The following is a 24,506-nucleotide window of genomic DNA, read 5'->3' on the forward strand; positions in this document are numbered from 1 at the left end:
ATTTCTGCATACTTGTGGATAGGGATCTGCCCTCTTCCATTTATTTTTCTCTTGACAAGTAAGACGTGAAATGTTGTTCCATGCTTTTCTAATTTAAATGTTGCACATGTTGAGAACTGATCTTGCCAGCCATTTTAAGCCTGGCCAAAAACATAACACATTGTTGTTATTAGCCTTCATCGTTTTGTTAGGGCCAACGTTTTGTTTGGAATTATAAAGGAGTATAAATCTCTTTTATAGTCATAGCCGATTTCTGCCATAAGATAGAGAAGAGGAGAAGGCAGAGTTGTTTCTTTGATGTGTTGCTTTGGTTAGCCTCATAAGGCTAACCAAACATCCCTCAAAGGGATGTTCACTTTGAGAGACTTCTTGGGAAGTAAGATTTCAATGTAATTCAACTTAAAAAAAAATATTACCTTGATGTGCAAGGCTCTGTAGGAGGTGTAGGGAGGGGAAATTAAGATGCAGATGACAAGGTTCATGCTCTTGGGGGTCTTATGATTTAGCAGAGAAACAAGATACACAATAACTAATATAAGGTGGCATGTGAATAGTACACATACACAAAGATTAGAGAGAACTTAGAGGAGAAACAGCATTACCTCATGGCCTATGTTTGGGGCTGCGGATGATGTCCTTGAGGCCATGTGCATCCCATTGAGCCTGCAGGCTGAGTAAGCCGTCTGTCTCACACACATGTACACTACTATTTTTCAAATGTATTATATGTAGATGCCTTGGTGGCCAACAATGCTTTTAGATTAATTTTTGTTTTATTACATTTATTGTAGCTTTTTGTCACATCGTATATTTTCAGTCAGTAGCTACTACCCTGATGATTCCTATCATGAACACCTTTGAAATTTTTTCATGTTAAAAATTGGTCCAGTTATCCAAAGATGAAAAACCATTGTCTACAGCAGTCAATGCTGTCCAAAAGACTTTTCTGTGATCATGGAAATATTCCCTGCATTGTCCAATACAGTAGTTATTAGCCACATGCAGCACCTGAGCACTTGAAATATGGCTAGTGAGATGGAGGAACTGAATTTTTAATTTTGTTTGGTTTTAACTAATTAAAATATAAATAACCACATGTGGTAGAAACTGTTGTATTGAACAGGGATGGCACATATCTATAATGTCCCTTTGTCAGGAATTTTCTGGACTCTTCCCCTCCCCTGCCAGGTTGACTTGCCCTGCCTGCTGCTAGTTTCTTTTCATTTTTTTTTTTTTTTTTAGGTGGAGTCTTGCTCTGTCACCCAGGCTGCAGTGCAGTGGTGCAATTTCGGCTCACTGCAACCTCTGCCTCCTGGGTTCAGGCAATTCTCTGCCTTAGCCTCCTGAACAGCTGGGATTGTAGGCACCCACCACCACGCCCAGCTAATTTTTGTATTTTTAGTAGAGACAGAGTTTCACCATCTTGGCCAGGCTGGTCTTGAACTCCTGACCTCATGATCCACCCGCCACGATCTCCCAAAGTGCTGGGATTACAGCCGTGAGCCACCACGCCCAGCCCTGCTAGTTTATTTTCTACCCACAAATGTGGGTGACTACCAGGCCCACTTCTTCTCAGGTGCCCCTATTCCTGAAGGTTCTTTAGGCTAAGAGAAGAGTTCTTTCATAGATGCTTAATGAAATGTGAAAGCCTTTTCTAATCATAGAAATGAAAAGAATGGTAGTTTACACTTTTCTTTCAGCCACCATCTGATTGTCAGGGGCTTTAAGAAGATTTCTGTATACCTGGGACACATGAGTTAGTTGTTTTCATATTTTATGTTTCAAATTTTATAAGCATGATCCTTCTTTAAAAATTGAGTGTTTGATAAATGTGGTGGCTATGAATAATTAGAAAGTCAGATCAAAATCTTATTCCAGGGCTCTCATTAGGCCAGAAATTTCCCTTCTTCTTTGTTTTTTTGATGATGATTATTGTGGATAACCAAATGCTCTTCCTTCTCCAACTTACTCTGGAACAATTGATACAGTTCATAACACTTTACAAGTTATTTATTTTTTTTCATGACTAGTAGCCTTGGGGTCCTTTAAGACTATCACTGGCAGTAGCAATGTACATTTTAATGGTTCCTATTAAGGTAATAAAATCACAAGAGGATAGCCAGGTAACTCCGAACATAAAATCCACCATAACATAAATATAATTATTTATATTATGGCTGATATTCATTATAAACATAGTGCAAATTAGATTGCTGGGTAATTCTCTATTCTTATTTTTCCGAGAAGATTTTTGTCTTGCACTGTTTTAAAACAAGACATTAGGAGAAAAGCAGTAGTTCATAGAAGCCAAAAAGGCAGATGGCCAGAAAGTTCTTTTAGAACTCATGTTTGAGGAGTTCCACCAAAATAACAAACACCTCTCATGGACCAGCCTGGAAATGGGTCCCAGGTCTTTCTGTGGAGTGAGGCTTTCTATCCTACCTCCTCCCAAGTGTGACAACCATATCAGTGTCTCCTGCTGCTCTCTGGGTGTCTCTCTTTCACTTCCCTACTCTTCCTGCTTTGAGGCCAGAAGCTTGGAGGTTTCTTCAAATATCAGACCCAGAGGGAGGAAAGTTTCAGTTGCTGAGCCAAGATGCCTGCATGTGTTCTCCTGGCTCCTGCTGGGCCATACACCTCGACACCAACCGTGCCAATGGGAGAGGAAGCTTAAGGGCAACTGAGTGATGCCCAAAGGGTACAAATCCTCAACTAGATGGCAGGGAAACATTGATAGTTGTGCCATAGTCTCCATTCTGTATACCAGGACTCTTCTACCTTTCACTGTCTTTCATAAACTTCCACGGACAGAAAAATACATAGGCAATTATTTCTGATGCTAAAATTTTTGAACACCTTTTTTTAGCACTTGCTCTTGCTGTCCATATCCCTCTGTAGTCTACTAGTCTCCATTTTAAAGGAGATTGCATGGGCTGTTGTTATGTTTGTCTTTGGTGGTGGTGGTGGGGTGGGTGTATGTGTGGGGGTGTGTGTGTGTGTGTGTGTGTGTGTGTCAGGGATGGATCCAGGAGGGGAGAATGCCAGCCAGAAAAGAAAGGTTAACATTTGCAATTATAAAATAACCTTCAAAAATTGCTCCCTATCTATCCTATAGTAAAACAAAAGAATAAAAATGGAAATGTAGTCTTTCTCAGCCCCCAGGAAGTATATCCATTCTTGCCCTGTACTCCTACCCACTTTGTAGAAGATAGCAATGAAGAGGTGTACGCTGAGACCCCTATCCCCTTCCCCAACTCCCTAGTCTTTGGGAAAGGATCTGGGAGTGTCACAGTTTGGGGTCTATAATGCTCCCCTCCCTTGGGTCTTCCCATGCTCTGGCTGCCACCCTTCCTCCCTGTAGCACCTGAGCAGCTGTGGGTGGCTCTTTTCATAGGACAAGATTCTTCTCCTTGATACATGTGTATAGAAAAAAATAATGGACAGTGCTACTCAATCTCAAATCTTTCTAGTGCACTTGGTTTAGCCACATAACTTCTTAACCTTCACGTGTCTGTTTTATAAGGTTTCATTCTGTTTCCAAAATTATACCAAATTATCGTGTCTTCTACATTTTCCTTTATGCTGTTTGAGTCTTATGTATTTCTTTGATTAGAGTGTCTTAGCCTGAAAGCCTCTGATCTTCACTGTAGGAAACTAGTACAAGGCTAATCATCTGTCAGCAAACTTTGTATTGCTGGATGTTTTAGTAATTGCCTTCAAATGTAGTAATGAGGTTGCAGGTTTAATGAAATGCTTATAAGTGGTGGCTTTAGGGAAATCAACTGCTCTATTTTCAATACTGAATTCCAAATTACTTATGTATTAACACAACTGTGTCCTGCTTTTTTCTTTCAGTACCTACTAGAAATGAAAAGCTTAATCCTACCCCCAGAACATATCCTGAAGAGAGGAGACAGTGAAGCAATAGCATATGCATTCTTTCATCTTGCACACTGGAAGAGAGTGGAAGGGGCTTTGAATCTTTTGCATTGTACGTGGGAAGGCAGTAAGTAATTTTCTTTTTTTGAAACATTTTTAAGAGCATGAAAAGGTGCTAAAATGTTTTTGCACTGTTTATGATGAATAATGAAGATTTACATATGTACTGCTCTTGTGTTCTGTGATGGCCCATCTAAGCCAGTTAGTGACTTAGGTTCTCCCATCCCCCAGTGGTGGTGGGTATTCCTGTGGTGAGGCTGTTTCCACAGCTCAGAAAGGTAAGTTTATATTATAAATGGGGTGAACCCAGATGTTCTTCAAAGGGGCACCCTGTCACCCTGAAAACCCTGTTTGGAAACTTGGACAGCCCCACAGCATCATGGTGATCTTTGGCATTGGTTTAGGCTTCGTGCTGGACACTGATGACCACTTCTTGATGGCATTTCTGGGAGGGTTGGCTAAGAGCCACAGTTATCCTCCACTGGAACCAGACCGGCCATCCAAAAAGGTGTGGCAGTTATGCTTCAAACAAGGAACAGTGGCCATTGAACCCTAGTGTTTGCTAGGAGGTGTAGCATTCATGTATTAACAGATAAATGCTGGGTAGATGAATGTAGGGATAAATAAATCTGCGGGCTTGTTCTCCATAGACAGTATATTCCATGTAAGGAGAATAGGCTGTAATGGTGGGGGAGACATGCTCCCTGCATGTCATCTAATTGGGAAGAGGAACCAGCAGCACGTGGCAGCTGCCTGTTGATTTTTCAGAAGGGAGAGGTCTATGGGGTGGAGTGATCATGGTTAACATTATGAGTCAGATGAGATTTGAACCAAGCCTTGAAGAAGTAGGACAGTATTATAAGCAAGGACACCGTGTGAAGAAATGGTAAGTGGTGGGGCTGTTTGAGAGGATGTAAATTAAGGAAAAAAAGTCAAGACTATGAATTATTGGACAACATGTGCATTGACACTCTGCTAGCATTAAGTTTAGCAAAACAAGTACAATATAAAGCATGGGTTTCTTTTTCCACCCATGGGAAACTAAAACAATAGAGTCTTCTGACAGTTTTTTCCTAGCTCACCCTTACTCTGATCAACCTCACAAACAAGTGTCTTTTTAATCCTTTCACTCTGTTTATCTTTACTGCTTCCATTTTCATTTTGATAATCTGCTCCTCCCTTTTCCGGCCCTTCCCTAACCCAGCAGGAGTCCAAGTTGGTGTAGGAAGGGAGGTTGGGGGAGCAAAATGGGATAGTGTAAAAATAAGCTAGAGGTGGGACTCAAAGTTGATTGAAAATTTTTGTTTAGTTTTGAAAATATTTCTTTAGCGAATTAGCAGTAGTTCTGCTTCTATAGATTACTATTTATAACTTGAAGGAGGATTTGATCAGTGCCTCTGCCCCTCCTCAGTAAGTGTAATAGCACACTCCAGGTGCCTGGGTGGCACCAGCAACTGTATTTAAATGGGTTAAGACGCACCACTCTCCACTCAGGGTGTGTGTGAGCATGGTCATGATTCCTTCTGGCTTGTGCTTCCTGTTGCATGTAAGATGTTCTGTCAGAAAGGAACACAATACATGTTTATTTAAGCATGAGAAAGAGACAGAAAACCCAGCAGGGTTGAACGTGAGAGGCCTCACCTAGTGTCAGTTGTGGAGAAATTAAATGGACAAGTTGGCTTACCAAATATTTGTAGATTGGCATCTTGGAAATAATAATAGAAGCTCATCCATTGGGTCTTATAGAAAAGAAAGTTGCCTGTCCCATAGAAAGGACCCAAAAAAGGGGTGGGGCAAAGGGTGATAAAGACATGGTATCACCATAGAAAAATGGTATCACCATAGAAAAAATAAAAATCCTATGAAGAGTAACTGGAAACTCTCTTTGGAAATTAGTTATCCATGTGGTCAGGTAACAGTGGGGAGATGCTCTGATCAACTGGAAGGATAATGAGATTAAAAGAAACATGAAGTGAAACAGGGAGCTACAAAATCAAGCAGAATAGTTGTATGGGGATTTAATTTTCTCAAATTAAATTGGCAGAATGCTTTATTAGGATAAAAAGAGGGGGTGGGTTTTCAGGCATAACACAGTATGGGCAGGTACCTATAGGAAAGGAAAATTCTGCAGTTGATCCTTACAGATAAGCAGGAACCACTCTGGAGAAGTGTTTGTGAAAATCAGGTAACTGTGATCCCAGCCAAAGTCACTTACACTGCCATTCAGTTTTCACAGAGAGCCATAACATTCAATTTTAGAAAAGAGGAGTGTGGAAGTGCTTACTGTATGCTAAATGCTTGAGAATGCCATGAACCTTGAAGAGTGTTTGTTTAACTGGGTAATTTACAGAGGTTTTGCATTTACATCATTCACTCTTCCTGATAATATTCTGAGTTAGGCCGGACAGAGGTGGCTATCTCAATTTTTCAAGAGAGGAAACAGGTTCATTGAGATCGGTGTCTTGTTGAAGGTCCTGTGGCCACTGTTGGGAGCCAGGATGTAAACCCAAGTTCACTTTTCCTTCACTATACTGAACAACAGATTAAGAATACAAAGATCAGTCATCTCTGAAACATTTGTTTGGAAGCCCACAATTGAAATTTACATCACTACTTACAGCGTAGGGTGTATTTATTACACCTGATCTCTCTGTAGTGTTTAGAAAGTTAATCATCCTAGATAAAATTATATTTTGTTGTTTAATATTGACTTAAACATTTTAAATATCGAATGAGACCAATTTTATAAAAGAAATAACAGGTATGTATAAATAAATGAAAGAGACTGGAAGTAAATAAGCTGTTTTAAGTGATTACCACTCAGTTGTGGATTTTAAGTAATTTCTTTTTTCTTCATATTTCTGATTTTAAATGTTCAACAAGCATATATATGTATATGTATATATACACATATGTATACACATATATTTAAAAAATAATATCTCATTACAGATGTTTTTGGTCTTTTAAAAAAACAAAGCTGTAAATATCATGCAATTTAGAAGAATGAATTACCCCTCCAAACCCAGACAATCTTATCCAGTCTTTTGACATTGCTTCTGGATCTGTGTTCATTATAAGTTAAATGGAGGTTCAGAGCTCTGGATTTTCCATCAGATGACCTGGATTAGAATTCTGACTCAGCTACTTATAGTAGCATTTACTTAACGTTAGTAATTTTTAGAAACTGTGAAGCACTGATGATACTGAATGCCATACCCCACCCACCCCAGATTGGTGACTTCAGGGCAGTTGCCGCAGCTCCCTCTTAGGTCCACTGGCCATGCATAGGAAGCCTGTGCAGGAGCAAAGGAGGCTGCACTTCCACCAGTGTACCACTTGGTGGTGCCTTTTGACATCTCCAGCCTCATAGTTTAGGTTTTTCTCCTTTGAATCATTTTTATCTTCATTCTGAAATTTAAGACCATTCCCCAACTCCCTTCCAACTTCCCTTTTTCATTAGAAAGAAAATTCAGGGAAGAAGGTATCAGTACCTAATTTTACTGGGTTCCATGTTTAAAATGATTATTAGTAAATTTATTTTGGGAGATTTAAAACAAATTCTTAGTTTCTGTCAAAAGTATTACCTGGGAGTAGGAGTGGAGGTGTATTTTGTTTTGCTTTTTAATGAATTTGTTATGTTGGAACATTAGCCATCCTTAATTAGTGGAATTAAGTGAGTTTTCCACCAATCAAGCTGAAAAAAAACCTCCCATTTTTGATAAAACCCCCAAAGTCCAGCTGATGCATGGCAGAGATTGTTTGGGTTTGAAACATATGGTGATTAAAAAAACAAAACAAAAAACTGAATCCTCAACCACAAATACATCAGCATTTCAAAGGTTTCCAAAATGTTTGATTCATCACTGTCCCAGCCCCTGAAATTACACAATACGTTCCTCAAAGTCAAGGTAATTAAGAAAGGGCAAGAGTTTTAATTTACAAGATTTTATAATATGTTTCCAGTTCATTACATAGCTGCCACCTTATCTGAATCATATTTATTTGAAACACTGTTCTGGCGATCCTCACATACATGCACCACTGGAAGTATGAGTTGAACATAAAAAACATAGAAATGAAGGGTCTCGTTTGAACTGGGTCTTCTTCACTAGGGTACTACACCTATGGGGCCCTATTTTATTTATTAATTTTTTATTTTTGCTGGAGCCCTATTTTAAATGGCACATTTTCTGTTTTACCTGTATTAATACTGATGTGGCTTTATCTCCTTCCTATCTTGATCTTTTCAAGGCTGTGTTTTGGCTGTATTTATTTTAGAAAGCGGGGTCGCCTGCCGACCACAACTGTGAACTTTAATTTTCTAGTTCTGTATATCAGGAGGCTAGTCTGCCATGGGGTAAATCACTTAGCCTTTCTTTGTTTCTGTTTTTTTCTACTTGACCAAGTAAGACTCTTTATTTTCTTTTTAGAGATCCCCCCACCCCAAAGAATCCACTAAATAATGTATAAGATTTGAGGGTGGTGTTTTTTAGGGGAACTAAGGCAGAGTATTTCCTTTGAGAGGGGAAAATGGCCCATTGTTGAAGCATAGGATGAGATTCTGATTCTAATTTATTCTCTTTGAACCTAATGGCAAATGCTGCTCACTGTAAGATGTGGTTCTTAGGGCATTTCCTCTAACCAAACCTTTCCTCCATAAGGCTGGCACCTTTTGAACTACCAAAGAGAAATTCCACCACCCTCCCCCATAGATCCAAGGCTAAATTTTGTAATTTGGGAGAAAGCAATGATGGGCTAAAGTCGCTGGTCATAGCTAACTTACCCTAATAGCCAGACTCCAGATACCATATGATGGTTCCCCACCTACTGCCCAGTAGAACCAACTTGCTCCTTTCCTTTATTTGGTCTTGGTGAATGGCTATCATATGGGTCCACCTGAGTTTTTAAAAAGGAATATTCTGTCTCTTCTTGATTGTGCGTTTATTCATTCATTACTTTATTCAACAAACATTTATTGAGTCTCTCCTTTGTGCCAGGCATTGGGTTGAGGAGATCAAGATGAATAAGAATCTGAAATGCTTTGGGAGGAACATTTGTGTGTGTGTGTGTGTGTGTACAGTATATATAAGCAAAAAATACACACACCCCACATCAGATAGATAGATAGTAGTGCTTGTATCCACACTATCTATCATGACAGTAGGAACTGAGTATTAGAGTGGTGAGGGTCACTAAGAAGTTAGTGAGTCTGCTGTAAGACCCTAGAATTTCAGAGTAGAACATCATTTAATCCAACTAAGGGAAAGTGTTTTTCCCAAGGCCACACAATTAGGTAGTGAAAGCATGTGGATCACAACCCAGCCTTTTGACTTTCGAATTTTCTTTATTGCTGCACCCAAATGCCTCACTAAAAACAGATGGCCTTCGTGGCTGGTTAGCTACATTGAACTTAAAAATAAGGACACGAAATTTGCAATTTGGTGATAATTTCCTGTTCTATCACTTGCATTTCTAATTATTAACAAACAAGCAGAATTTTTACTTATAAACTAGAGTATGACCTGACAGAGAAAGTAGGAACTTTAGGTTTAATAGAGAGGGATATGGGGGAAAGAGAAACCCATTATTGAGCAGCCAGGCACTATATGTGGATGCCTTGACCTCTGCTGTTACACTTTGTTCCTTTACCAGCCTTTTGAAGCCTGTGGTATTCTCATTTTACAGATGAAGAGACAGGGACACAGATTAACGACCCACCCAAAGTCATACGCTAGTGAGCCTAGGCAGGTCCTGCTCATCCTTTAGATGCCACTTTGGCCGCTCCTCCATTATGTATACACAGCACCATGACTCCCTTGGAGGTGTTCATTACCGTGGGAACCTTTGCTCTTACTTTCATGATTGGATCCTGCTTCTGGCACTTGGTGGTGAGCTCCATGAGGGCAGGGGCAGTGTGTGCTGGGCTCACCTTTGTGTGCTTGTTACATAAGAAGCCACTCACCTTATGACAAGCAACTGATTATAAGAAGTAGAGCTGGGATTCAAACTCAGTTCCCTCTGTTACAAATAATCTGTATAAAATTATCTAAGATACTCTTAGATTGATTACATTCTATCCTTGCCTATCTAGTAGGTAGAATAAGAGGAGGTCATTAGAAGTCATTGGGAAAATCAGGAATTAACTTGTTCATGTATCCATCCTTTTGTCATTTCTTTGGTTCTATTTATTTTTCCCCCCAGTATCAATTGAGAATCTCTGATGGGAACAGCACTGATAGACTTGGAACCTAGAAAATGTGTCTGGTCAGGGATAGAAGAAGGCAGCACTGTGCCGCAGACTTGATTGTGAAGGCATGATCTGTTCTTTCACTAATTCTGTTTCATTTTGACCCTTCAGCAAATGCACAACCAAAATCAAGGTAGGGGAAGGGATGGCACACAGAAGAAAGTGCAGAAATATCATTTATATACCATGTATTCACTCTGAGTGGCCTAACTTTTTTGTTTTGTTTTTAACCCAATACATGTGTATTTTTAATTCCTCTGAAATTTGTGTTTTCTTAAGGATTTTTAGGTCTGTATTCATTCATAAAATAGATCTGTTCAAATGACCTTTTTCTATTCTTATTAGCACCACCAAATCAGTGTGTTTTTAATACTTAGATTCGCAAAATTTCTGGACATTTGGCAAAAGGCACAAGGCTGTCATGGAGCAGTTGCATGTCTTAGCAGTGAAAGGGACCAGGAGGTGGGAGGTGACGCTGGCAAGGCTTGTGCAGTGCCTCTCCCGGCCTCTCTCCGGACCTCCCCTGCTTATCTCACACTTGACTGGGCCCTGCACTGCAGGGTGGGTAAAGGATAGAATTGCAAGCAGAAATTGTGTTTGCTTTTGTTTAGTGAAGCCAAAAGCCTTAATATTATTTTATGAGCTCAATGCAAATGGCAACTGACATGAGAGAGATTTTAAGAGCACCATAAGCATCTTTATAATCATGGGGGTGGAGGGCAATCCGGGAAGAGGGTGTGGGTGGGTGGGTGGCTGTGTGTACACATGCACTCTTTTTAAAGTTGTATTGTGTCTCTAACCTCTCCAAAAAAGACCAGAACCAATTAGAAAAAGGAAAAGGCCAACTTGACGCACAAAATTCTGTATGCATGCCAAATATTGGAGTGAAAAACATGTAGCATTTGACTGAAAAGACACCAACCAACCATTAGATTTCTATGGTTGAACACTCTCAAGATCTTGCACTCCTGTATTTCATTTAAAAAATTACTCCCTGAAGTGCAAACTGACTTCAATTTTGAATAAAATTTAGCATTCAAATTTATAGCCACTTTGAAAACTGAGGGTTTATTTATATCATATGAACTTGAACAGATACTTAATTACAGCAACCCAGCAGCCCTTTGCACATGGAGAATCTGGATTTGAAAAAAACAAAAAAACAAAAAACTTCCCACGTAGGTTTTTCCACATTTTTCAGATGCTTTTGTAGCAGCCATCATTTATGGGAAATGGCATTAAAATCCTGCCGTAATGTAGTTTAAGTTTAAATTCAGTGCTTCCCAGAAGAGATTTTAGTGTATCCTATAAAGGCACTAAAAGGCTTATTTTTGTTTTTGTTTGTTTTTGTGGGGGGTGTTTTGTTCTCTTGAAAGTCTGATTCTAATGAGAGAGATGTTGGTTCCTTGGAATGATCTTTGTGTGTTAACAACCTGTGCAAAGAACTCCTCTCTTGCTTGTTCTAGCGGGCAAAAGTCATCTTTGTTTGCGTGCAAGAAAAGGTCTGATTGAACTAGGGTGAGCCTTTCATTTTAAGCAGAGTTAAAGTCTGGGGTGTTTTTAATGTTTTAATCTCTGTTTAAGAGGTTTCTGTTATGAGAGGAAAATTGATAACATTTTTACCTCAGCAAACTGCCAGCAAACTGGCTCTGCTCTAATCCCACATTTATAGTGATTTATATTCTCCGTGGCAATGTGCTGTAACCTCAGAGTGATACCACTGCGGTGTAGATTGACTGCATTCCAAATGCTGGAATCACATACATAATGTTTTTACTTTTAAATAATATTCAGACACCAGAATAAATACCATATGTGCACTGATGCTGGTTACAATGGAACCTTGTCATTTCTTGTGAGGGAGAACATTCTTTGTTTCTGATTCCTGTTTGAAATAAGTATGCAAAAGATAAATATGTACATTGACAGCATTTTGAGAAGGCTCTGGTAGTTACACAGCTGAGGATGTAGCTATGATTCCTTGAAATGTATCATTTAAAACTAAAAATATTGCTGCATGTTGCCACCATCCCTCACTAACATACATGAAGGCAAGGATTGTTATCTGACATTCCCAGAGTAGGGTAAGCTTTTATATTTTATATCTACAGCAGGCTGTAGTAAGAGGACATCTGTTGAAGAAAAATTACCTCCATGAGTACTGTTCATAGGAACAGTGAGACTAACATGCCGATGACATTGTAACAGGGAGAGTAACACACTTGATCATGGGAAAGGATGGATTGATTGGAAAGCCGTAATTCAGTGTGAGCCCTAATGTCATCTGATGCTGCAAAAGCAGAATTTAGGTGGCCTAACGTCATCAAAATACAGATAATTAATCTCTCCAGATCAGTTTTCCCACATGGTATTTAAGATTTAAACTTTTAATAAAGTTTAGAAACGCCTCCCGAGTTATACATTTTTAGATTTTTGTTTTTATTCATCTTGATTGGAATTCAAATCCACTTAAACAGTATTTTTTAAATCAACTCGGTAGAATGCCTTTCATATTTGTACATCTACACAAACTCCAACAAGTCGATCCACATTTGCTTCTTGGGGAAGCATTTTAATCTACGTTTGCATGATTACTATTTGTTTAGCCATATTGAATTAGTGCCCGTAACATTTTAATAATATTTAGTAGATGATGAAACCCTGGGCATTGATACTGATGGCTTCCCAACCCCTCTGCACCTCTGTCCCCACCCAGTTTTGTGAGGTTTGCCCAGAATATATAGTGTGAGATTAATGTGTGAGTAATACATCATAATTTATCTCTGACATTTCATCTGGCACATAGCTTGGTGGGGTAAGCCTTGCCTCCTTTGTAGAAGCGTTCCCTGTTATAAAAATGCTCAAACGCCCCTTTTTGCAGTTGGGAAGTTATGACACAAACATTGAACATCTCTGACATATTTTTTCTCCTTTTCAGCTTTTCGGATGATCCCTTATCCCTTGGAAAAGGGGCACCTATTTTATCCTTACCCAATCTGTACAGAAACAGCAGACCGAGAGCTGCTTCCATGTAAGTCTCACCTCTCTTCAGCCAGTGAGGGTGTGTGGTGAAAGGTGGGGATTGGAAGAGGTGGGAATATCAATGTTTAGAATGCTCCTTGTATTTTATTACTTTTCTCCAAACCCCTGTCCTTGTTTGATAGCATATGTATTAAAGTGAATTATGTGAGTGGGTTTGGCTTCCTGTTCCTCCACGTCTCTCCAAATTTATCAAAGGGAAAGATGCCAAAGGATTGAAATGTAGCTGAAGAAACCCTATGTACTGATTGGCCTGAGCACAGAGACCCCTGGTTTGGGCTGGTGTCTGCTAGGCTGGTCCATTGTGAGGGTTCTGCCTGGGCTCTTCAGCTGGACAGATGTGGTCTGCACAGACTGGGGTTTGAAGAGGAGCTGCTGACTGAGAGGGAGCTGCGCATGAGTCATGGGTGGGAGGCCAGCACCAGGAAGCTGGTACCATGGCCAGATGTGGAGTTGTGGGGCAGGGTGCTCTGTGGTGAGGCTGTGCTCTGGCCAGAGGGATTTCCCGTGAGCACCTCGTGGGTTGCATGTAGTGGCTTGGAGTACCATGTGCAGAGCACACATGTAGCCTCAGCACTGTATGAAAGCACACAAAAGAAAACCCTGCCCTCGACTACCTTACACTGCTAGCAGTCTAATGACCCACACCACATGTGGAAAATATTATTTTGCTTTGCTGTAATACAACATTGTTTTGACAATTCAGGCTAAATGGTTATTATCAAATCATACTATGTACAAGGATCATGTCAGGCTCTTCATGTGGCCCTGACTTAGGATATATTTTTCTCCCTCAGATAATAAGCTACAAATTTTAGCTCTTCTCCCTTCTCTGTCCTCTCTCCTGCCATCTCTGCCCTTTCACCAGCCCCAGTTATATCAATATCTTATAGCTTTAACATATAAGTACTTTCCCCAGAGGAACAGTGTAACCGTAGAGCCCAGGGTGCATAGTAAATTTCCAAACACCAGCATCATCAAGCCAGTCATGAATTTCCAGCATGGTGGGATCTGGGTGCAGAACTCAACGGCTGTCATCAGATTGAGGTAGCAGGAGGTGCTCACTTGCCTCCTTGCCAGCCAGACCCAGTGCGAGATTTGCTACTCAGGGAACTGGGAGATCCCCATGATGTGTTTCTCACCGTGATGTGTTTCTTGATTATGAAAAGAGTCTGGTGCCTCACACATTAGATTTGATTTCAGAAATCCTCACCATGGGCCCATAGTTTACCTTTTGACTCCCCCTTCAGGGAGATCCTTGTTAAGTTTCAGTTTTCTCGTAAGAAAGGCAGTTTTCTGAAAAGTACAGTGTTTTTAAATGTTTTAATCGAGTCCAATTAAGTTTCCATGGGGATAGATTAGTTATTAGAACAAGATTACAGTTCTTAAGAGAAACCTTATAGGGATAATCTTTATAAGCCTGAAACAGAAAATTATGGCTCACATTAATTGAATGCAGTGCTCCAAGTCTGGTCTCCCTCCAAAATCTTTTTTGGTTGGATGTTGAGGGTGAGGATATGAAGAAGGTAGGTTGTTTTAAGTGCTACCCATAATTTGCACATTAAAAGTATAATTATAGCCACACGAGGCCCTGAGTACACTTGCTCCATGTGTTTGAATCCCAGCAGGCTGACCTACCTGGACGTAGTAGGCATATTTGTCTGTATGGAGTTCCTCCTGGGTCCCCTTCACCCTCAGTATTCAGCCTTGTGGATTACTGTTGAGGACTCTGAGGAACAGGAGCTGAATGGTAGAGGAAAGGTCTCTAGCTCTTGTATTCCCTGAGGACCATGGAGCTCTCTGGTCCTCTTGGTTAAAGTGGGCTGTTTCTCACGTGCAGTTTCACAGCCTCTCCCCCAGCACCCCCAGCAGGTGGCTCTTTCTCCTCCTGCAGGCCAGCCCCATCAACCCAGGCAGTCTCTCAGGCAGCCTCATCATGAGCACAGAGAAGGAGGCGATTCTCTTGACCTTTGTACCACAGCTTTTTGGTTTTCCCAAACCCAATGTTTGAAATATAATATAAAAATTATAGAGGGCACTCTAAAGAGCACCAGCTTTTCTTGTTTTTTTGATGATTGTTGGAAGTGTATTTGTCATCAAGAGTCTCTTACAGTTGTGCCAGATAACCCTAGCAGCCTTGACCGTCCCTCCTTGCAGTTTGAATAGGCCTACATGTGAGGTCCTCACTGGATATCTCTCTATGAGGGTGGCACCCTCCACTGACACACTTAGAGGGTGCCAGGAAAAAATACAGGAGAAACTAGTAGCATCTCGTTATAATGATTTTTAAAATACAGTAAGGAAAAAATATAGACAGGACGCCTTTTTTCCCTGTATACTGGATTTTGGATTTTCCAGGTTTTGTACAATGAACACGTGTTTTGTAATTTGAGTAAAGCTTCATTGTTTTAGCTGTGTTTGCTTTTGAGAAAAAAATACTATACATTAGGCATAGGCGGTGCTCCTCTTCCCTCCCATGAAGGCGTGACACCCCCAAATTAGCCCCCTTCTGCCTCAACTTAGAGTGCTGAAGTCTGGATGGAGACTTGGAACCAGCAGATGGGCCTCCAAAGGCTGGGTCAGATGTTGGCTACAGTTTGTCAGGTGTGCTATTTTTTCATTTCCAATAGGCTTCCAACTCTTTCCCAAGCTCTGGAGTCAGTGCTGCCGTATAGACCTTCCCTGAAAATGCATTTTACTCCAGCCCTGATATTTCCCTTTTGGTCTTCTCCACAGCTTTCCATGAAGTCTCAGTTTACCCAAAGAAGGAGCTTCCCTTCTTCATTCTCTTTACTGCTGGATTATGTTCCTTCACAGCCATGCTGGCCCTCCTGACACATCAGTTCCCGGAACTTATGGGGGTCTTCGCAAAAGCTGTGAGTGTTTGCCTAGAGGGAGCCCTCGGGTAATGGACGGGGAAAGCCAAGGGAAGCAGTGTAAGAGAAACGGGGTTGCCTTGCAGAAATGGATACGAGCCTGCAAAGATCATTGCGCACCATTTAATTTTCATGATCATCAATGGAATCAAATCATCAATGGAATCTCATTAAGGGTCAAATGAGAAAGTGCAGGTTGTTACTGCATGCCTTGCCTCATTTCACAACAAATTCTCAGCAGTTTCCAAAAAATGCAGGAGGTCCAAAAGGATGGAATGATTTAGGAAATCCTAGCAAATGAAAAATGTGTGGGAAGTTACTTGGTTTTCTGTAAATTGAATGACATTATTTCTAATCATTGGATATTGTGGCTCTTTCCTTAGTGAAGGATGAGATTTATGTTTTCAAAGATGATTTAAATAATTTTTTTAATGGCTGCAAACCCTTGGCTTGTTTAAGGAATGAACAGAGGGTGTAAAGGGTTTATTAAGAAGTAAACTGAAATGACATTTAGAAATATGGAAATCCATTAAGAGTCTTTAAGGAGCTTGGGGAGAGGAGCTTTAATAAGAAAAGCCATCTGCATTGACAGCCAAGAACCATTGTTTCTTTGTTGAAAACTGACCATTTCAACCTGCACATGCAGTTGAGGATAAGTTTACTGATGTTGCCACAGATGAGTTTCAAACAGAAGGAATAAGGAAAACAGTATCAATTGTTTCCCTGGAACTCCATTCAGATTTCAAGGCGAGTGCAATCAGAAAGGATGATTTCTAACTTGGCTGGGTTGATTTAATCCCTTTCCAGATGATTGACATTTTCTGCTCGGCAGAGTTCAGGCACTGGAATTGCAAGAGTATTTTCATGCGTGTTGAAGATGAACTGGAAATCCCTCCAGCACCTCAATCTCAACATTTCCAAAACTGAACTCATCACCCCTCTTCCCCCACCACCAAAACTGCTCCTCCTCCTGTATTCCTGACCTCCGCCATCCACCCCGTTGCTCAAGCCGGAAACTCGGCAGCCCTTCCAAACTTTTCCCTCTCTCACTCTCCACATCCCATCTGTCTCGGCCTTCACAATCTGTCAGTTCTAACCTCCTAAGCAACTAGGCCTTCAGTAAATGTGATTCACATCTTCTTTCCCTCCTTTTCCCGAAGCATCCCTCTTAGTCTAGGTCCTTGTTGTTTCTTGCCTGAACTCCTGCCGTAGTCTTAACTGGTCTCCTTGCTTCCTGTCTTATCCTCCACCACTCTTTCTTTTATACTGACACAAGAATGATCTTTCTGAATTGCACATCTGAGCATGTCACTTCCCTGCTTAAATTTCTCTAGTGGATTCCCACTGACTTCAGGATTAAGTCCCAGTTGTTCAGCATGGCATCCAAGGCTCTTTATGATCTGGCCCTTGCTTACCTCTCAGCCTTAGCTCTCCCAACTCTTGCACAGTCACTGCTCTTCAGCCATAGTGGATCACTCACCATTGCCAGATGCACCAGGCTGTTGCACACCTCTGCGCCTTTGCACGTGCTGTTTGCTGTGCGTGGAATGCACTTTACTGTCACCACCCTGCTCATCCACTCTACTAATGCCTCTTCATTCTTTTATACTCAGCTTTCTTTAAAGTTCTTCTAAGCTGAGTTAGGTGTCTGTCCTTTATGATCCCGCAGTATTCCATGAATACGTATATTCTCACATTTATTGTACTGTATTATAATTGTTGAAAACTTGTCTGTCCCATTTAGAATGTGAGCTCCTTGAGAGCAGAATGGTGTCTTCCTTATCTCTGTATCCCTAAGGCTTTGCACAGTGCCTTGCCCATAGTAGGTTTTCAATAAATGATTATTAAATAAATAATAAATGGTAGTGGTCTCTGCAGAAAGAATCAATGGAAAAATCAGATACAGCTTAGCATTTTTTTTTTCTTCTTATATACTTATAATCATAGCCTCTTAGAGATGAAAGGGACCTGAAGCAAATTGCCTTTAACAGCAACCCTGAGTGGAGGTCACCTAGACTCATCTTGAATACTTTCAGTGATGGGGCGCTCACATATTTATAAACATCAAAACCCATTTGATTATTGGATGACTCAGAACTTTTCCTTGTACTGTAAAAATCTGCCTCCCTTTGGTTTCCACTTATTCCTATTCTATATTGAGGGTACACCAAATAGCCCTCCTTCCTCTTGCAAATTCTTAGGACAGCTCACTCATTCATGGCCACCTCTAACCAACTACCTGCTTTTTCCTCCCCAGGTAGAATATCTTACATTTCCTTAAGTCTTCTGTGCATGACATGATTTCTACACCCATTATCACCCATATTGCTGCCTTGGATGTTCCTTAGTTTATGGGCCTACAGTACTTGTTATTTTCTTCTAGTCCCTAGCCAATCTCTGAGTAAAAGTAGTTGCCAAAACTCTAAGTAGAGTGTGACTTAGTAAAATTTAAAATAACAATATATTTACATTAAACAATTATTGCTCTTTTATGTTTTCTGTTTTTCTGTTAAACATTTTTAGAGCATATTTGTAAAAATATGTCATTAGTCCAGTATTCTTCATTAAACTAACTGTAATAGCACTTGGTGGGAGTTTTGAATCAGTAGAGATTCCCAGCCTCCAGTCTATATATTCACCTGGCCGCACCACCAGAAATCCAAAATCTTGAGTATTAGCAGGAGGAATCTGTATTTTTCACAAAGCCCCCAGCATATTCTGAGGATGGAGATTGAGGGCATTCTCCTGTCTCCTTCCAGGGACGCTGCTTGGAAAGCTGACCCTTCGAGCAGCCACTTGCAGCTGCATGGTGTGCCGTCAGAGCTGTTCAGGTGGAAGCTTTTCAGGAATCAGTGGTTTCCCTGGCTGTACCTTGGAATCATCGAAAAACTTAGAAGTTACTGAGGCCTGTCCCCACAACCCGAACTTTCTTGGTCTGGGGTCAGCATGGGCAACTCAGTTGTCAAGCGCTCCCCTGGTGATGCAGATGTAGAACCAGTGTATTGAATGGAATGAATAATTGCCTGAGTCTGCTTTAACCAGCAAGGGGATTGGGAATGCAGAGGGAAGGATAGTGACTAGAATACACCTGGGTGTTCTCTAGGCCTGGCCATACAGCTCTGCTTCCAGAGTATCGGAGAGGGGTGTTCATTAAGGATGTGGGACAGGACTCAACTCGCCTCATTTCATATTTTCAAAGCTTTGGTTTTGAGTATAGCATCAAATGATTGAATAAAATATAAATCTGCCTTTAAGGTCCTCATATTTTCTGCTCTACCAAGGTGTGGTAGTTTGGTCAGCTCCCCACAGTTTTCAAATGTACTTTAGATAAGTTTGCATTTCAACTTCTATCTGGAGAATCACATTTATCTTGCCCTTCATTAAGGTCTAGCAGTTTCCAGAATGTCTGTAGAGACTGTGTGCGGAAGGAAGATGGATGGCCTGAATGAGACAAGCCCCTTCTCCCGCTGCCTCCTCGACCTGCCCCCAGAGTCTTCTCTGCATCTTCACCCTGGTCACTTCATCAGGCCCCTCCTGAAGCTCCCACCCCACACCCCACACCCCGCAGGTTATCGCAACTGCCCTAGAGGCTGCCTGCGACCATTTGCAGCTTGTGAAAGTGATTTTCTCAGCCCTTTGCTGAGATAATGTCCCTGGGACAATGACCTTTAGTAGATGCAGAGAGATTGCACTGCCACCCCCAGCTGCTGGCTTGGGAACTCTCCAGCGTGTTTACATGGTGACCATGATGTGCAGCCCATAAGGAAGCCCACAGGGAAGCTTGAACCACTGGGAAATAGTGGAAAGAGCAGCTTCCACTGGCATTTCCCCCTAATCTAATCTACCTCAGTGATTTAGGACTAACTCTTCCTAGAATGTTTAGTTACAAAGATAAGCTTGCACATATAAATACGTTATCATTCCAAACCCACCTCCTCACAGAATGTGGGAAGGTCAGGATTCTGACCCCTCTGTCTTTCCTTCTCTAGTCTCTCTCCTTCTCCGAAACTGAGCCTTTGATTTCTGACTCTCATGTTCACTTATAGTCCTCGACCTCTTTGAAGCCTGATATTGATTACCGTGAAATGTCAATTGTCTGATTGCAGTAGGGCACCTGGAAGTTATTCAGATAAGCAGACACGTTTTGAATGTTAATGAAGCCTGTTGGGAGCCGTGACCTTCTAGGTGATGGTGTTCCAGGAAAAGGAAGATCAGGCGATTGAAGTGTCTGTCGTTCTCTTTTTTTACTAGTTCAGTTGCTTTTTCTCACCGCGAGACACTCATTGAATCCTGGGGCATTTTGATTAAAGATATGACCATGTATCTCTGCCCTCTGGACAGTTTTAGACATCGAGATACATAGGCTGTTCCAGGTTTTCTTGGTGTTGCTCATTCAGACTTAACTTTTCAGCAGTAAATTTCCCCCTAAGTCAAGTGAAAACTGCTGTTTCTCCTTGTATATTGGTTGGGTCTCCAACTAAAAAATATTGACTAATTTTCAAACATGTGCAGAAATACAACTGAGCATCCCAAGCAAGTCTGCACCTCCAGACATTTTTAAAAAATATCTCCTGATGGAGCTTTTATTTGGTTATGAAGTGAAAGGGCTTAGCAGCTTCAGACACCTCACTACATTGCCTGCTCCTTCCTTGCAGGTATGGGATGGAAGGCGTGCTGTGGGGGAAGGTGGCTTAGTAATGAAGGGAGCACATCTCAACTGGGGCTCGTGAGAGAGTAAATTAGGCTCTCTAGGAAAAAGTTCAAGGGAGTCTTTGTGAATTCTCCCAAGGATGGAACATTCTAGATAGGAGGGATAGAAGCAAATCATTCTATACGTTGGAAGCACTGGGGCTTCGTATTCTTGTGGAACCTTGTTGAGAAGCGCAGGTGTCATCCAGGAAAGAAGGGACCACTGTACTTTGCTGTGCAGCATGGGGAAAAGGGAGCATTTATGGACATCAAACAGGATGAAGCTTTCCTCTTGATTTTCAGAGGCTTCACTTTTGTGCTTTTTATCCAAGTCAGGTTAGTGCCCAAAACAAAGCAAACAAATAAAGGCCTTTATTTTAAGCCAACATTGTAACATCTCCATTCATTCTGCAGCTCAAGGTGAGGCTCCCCGAGGTCCCCACATTTTAATGTGTATGAATCACCCAGAGTACAGACTTTGAGCGATGCCTATTATCTAGCTGCGCTGACTCATGTTCAGCAGTTGCAACAGCTCCGTGGCTGCAATGGCTCAATATTCAGCAGTTCCTTCCCCACTCAACCACAACTTCAACAGTTCTAAGTTTGTTTTTGGCCAAGTCTTCAGGATATAACTTTGCCAGCAATATCACCTTGTTTATTAAGCCCTATCTTCCACTACCTGTCAGAATCTCTGGTTTATCCAGACCACTGTAACACTTTAACTCCTCTTTATGGAGTTGAGCATTATAGACAGATGCTGTGGTTTGTGGAGCCTTGGTGGTCTCTGATTATATATGTGTCTGTGTATGTAGATATACATATACGCAGACATATATAATTATGTATGTACACATATTATGTGTGTATTTCCTATCATGTTGGGTGAATGCAATCAGTAGACTTGCTCCATATTATCCTCTTATAACTAGGATTTTACAAATGCTTTCAGAGTAATTGGGCAGTAATTGCTTATTCCCAGGCCCATTGTCTCCCATGATGCCTTCCAACTGCATTCATGGGTGCTCCCAGTCCAGCTCTAAACTGAAAAAGATAGGCCATCTATTCCATAGGGTGGTTCTGTGCACTCAACAAAGGATAATTTCAGAAGATTATCAGAAACTGCCATGTACCTGGCACCCACTTGAGGACGGCACCGTCTCCTCTTTGCTCAAGCACTGACATGGCTGCCTGTTTCTTGACTGCAGGTCCAACCTGACACGCAGGGCCCTCCCCAGTATCCTTCTAGCCACTTTTGAACTCTATTTCTTCTAACTGTCCTAGCTAAACTGAACCATTTACTACCTTCTGGTCATACTGTTGCTTTTCCATTTCTCTTCTGGCTATTTATTGAGCCTGGAGGGCCCACCTTGCTCCTATTTCTTCCTTTACCATCCTTACTCCATCTCTCTCTTTTGATATTCCAAGCATCCACTGGAGTCCATTTCACTTGCCTCTTTCTCAAAAGTATTCCTGCTCCTTTCAACAGAACGGATTCTCTCCTTTTTCCAATCCCAGTGCTTTGTTTGGGCCTCTATCCTGATTGCCATCACAGCCTATCTGGTTATTAGTTTGCTCTGTCCAGATCTTCGTGGCCCCCTCCATCGCTGGGCTTTGAGCTTCCTGACAGTGGGAGTTTAGTTTTGTCCTATACCCCTTTATATTTCACCCAGCACTTAAGTGCCTTACTAAATAAATACATTTAATTGGTGTAAAACACAGATGGGAGAAGGATCCCAAATTTTATGCTGTCTTGATTTTGTATTATATGGATCTCGCATTTGATGATCTGGCTATAATGTGTTGCAGGCCTTCCCAGTGTGTGTTCTACCGGTCCAAAAACAAAACAAAACAACAGAACAGATTCTGGGTCAGCAAATTTGGGAAACTTGCCAACCATACCTCTTCTCGAAGACCCACAGTCCACAGAACATTTACCTAGTAAAGGAGTCAGATTTAACTTCATTAAATGTACTAAATTTTCTTGACCTCAGAACTATGATCCCCTCTGCATTATATACACACACGCCGCACTACACTTCTATGAGAAATTCTTGGTAGTGTAGATGGTGCTGTGTAATGGACAAGGGCTTAGGACTAAGGGCTCCACAGTACAAGAACCAGGTGTTGAACCCCAGTGAGACAATACCTGGGTTCTGAGCAGAGAGAGGGCAATGAAACCATCCCAACAACTCTCTCTTCCCTGACTGGGATAGGGCACCTCTTCTGCCAGATGCTGGATGGGGTGTGGAATGAAGCTGATTCTTCACAAGAACAGAATTAGAATGGATTTGAGAATATTTTAGTAAGTGTCTCATGTGAAGCACTTGGCTTTCTTAAAAGACACAGCTAATGAGCTTTATTCTCTACATGAAAAGCAGAAAGGAATTTAGTAACCAAATGAAAGAGTTCCCAGAGGTGCACTCAGAACAGCCCCTCTTAACAAGGATCTGTCCTCCATGGAATAGCCGGTTTGCTGCCTTCTCCCAGGGTCCCAGGCATGCTGCTAAACATGTGGCTCAGAAAGGAGCCCAGGCTGGTGTTTGGGAGGCAGTAGGATCGCAAAGAAATTCATGCACAACTTACTTGACCTGTAAAATTGCCATTTCCATTTAAAGTGAGCTCTACACCCAGCTAGATGAGCAGCTGGTCTAAGTTGTCACCATTTTTTAACTCTTGTGCCCACTTGCCACCAATCTGTCATTCCTGTTTGACAACACCAGTCATCTGCATGGCAGCTGGCAGATGCTAAAGACTAGCAGGAAGACCTCAGGACTGTGGGCCACCTGTCAGGGGAGTGAGGGGGCTGTCAGCTGACACTTCTCCCCCTTATCTAACAGTGCTGGGGCCAAGGACTGGAATGCAGGTTTGACCATCAGCTGATGTTTCCTGTAAACATAAAGATGAAATGGTCGCCTTTTGAGACTTTCGTAATGCAGAGACTTAAGCTGCAAGCGTGGGTGGAGAGGTTTGTTTTATAGCCTTGAACAAGGTTTCTGCTGACTTCTGTGTCTGTCTGTTTTCTTTGCAGTTCCTCAGCACTTTGTTTGCCCCCTTAAACTTTGTCATGGAGAAAGTGGAGAGCATCCTCCCATCCAGTCTGTGGCACCAGCTAACACGGATCTGAGAGAAGCCCCGTCCTCCACTCACCTCACCCACCGCTGCCACCGTCTCCTCCGTGCCAACTCCTTGTGGACCGCAAGAAAGCATGACTTTGAAAAAGGGAAGCCATTCCGAGATTTTAAACTGTTCATGGACTATTCCATATTAAAAGCTGTTTTTGTTGTACAAAATTCACTGATGTTCAGTTCTATTTTATTTTGCCTTCAGAAAAGAAGAAGAAAGTCAAAAATAAAACTTTTGTGTATTGCAGCAATCATTTGTATCCTCCTGTGTCTTCCAACCCTAAAATTGTTGATGTCCCAAATAAACCTTTGGGTTTACCTTGAGTTTCCTGGGAACCTGGATCTGCTGAATGCCACATCATGGTTTCTGTGCTGATGGAACACATCTCAGCAGGCCCTGAGAACCCCTTATAGGCAGAGGCTTGGAAAATGGAATCTCTTGGGTTCAACAGGACCATCATTGTCAACCCCAAACTGTCCTTCTAGGCCAAATGCACAGAAAAAGCTCGCAAGAGGAATCACTGGAAGCGTGAATGAAGCAAAATGTGTGTGCCATGGCAGGTTGTTCCGGTTCAGAGACTCCACTTACTG

General features: G+C 41.5%; 1 protein-coding gene across 19 annotated transcripts in view; it reads left to right on the top strand.

The window, feature by feature from the left end:
• Window positions 1–24,166, top strand: part of ST7 (suppression of tumorigenicity 7) — a 275,445-nt gene extending 251,279 nt beyond the window's left edge. For 9 of the 19 annotated variants that reach the window (XM_054495524.2, XM_054495526.2, XM_063667788.1 and 6 more), the window contains 4 exons: window positions 3,856–4,006; window positions 13,128–13,220; window positions 15,965–16,104; window positions 16,912–17,964. In XM_054495524.2, coding sequence (XP_054351499.1) covers window positions 3,856–4,006; window positions 13,128–13,220; window positions 15,965–16,104; window positions 16,912–17,031 — 504 coding nt within the window. In that variant the 3' untranslated portion in view covers window positions 17,032–17,964. Of the gene's footprint in view, window positions 1–3,855; window positions 4,007–13,127; window positions 13,221–15,964; window positions 16,105–16,911; window positions 17,965–18,863; window positions 18,936–23,821 lie in introns of those variants that run through there. The other 10 variants (XM_054495525.2, XM_054495527.2, XM_063667789.1 and 7 more) reach the window with 3 other exon arrangements.
• Window positions 24,167–24,506: the final 340 nt, after the last annotated feature.

This window comes from Pongo pygmaeus, chromosome 6, assembly GCF_028885625.2.
Source record: "Pongo pygmaeus isolate AG05252 chromosome 6, NHGRI_mPonPyg2-v2.0_pri, whole genome shotgun sequence".
NCBI classification, from domain to species: Eukaryota; Metazoa; Chordata; class Mammalia; order Primates; family Hominidae; genus Pongo; species Pongo pygmaeus.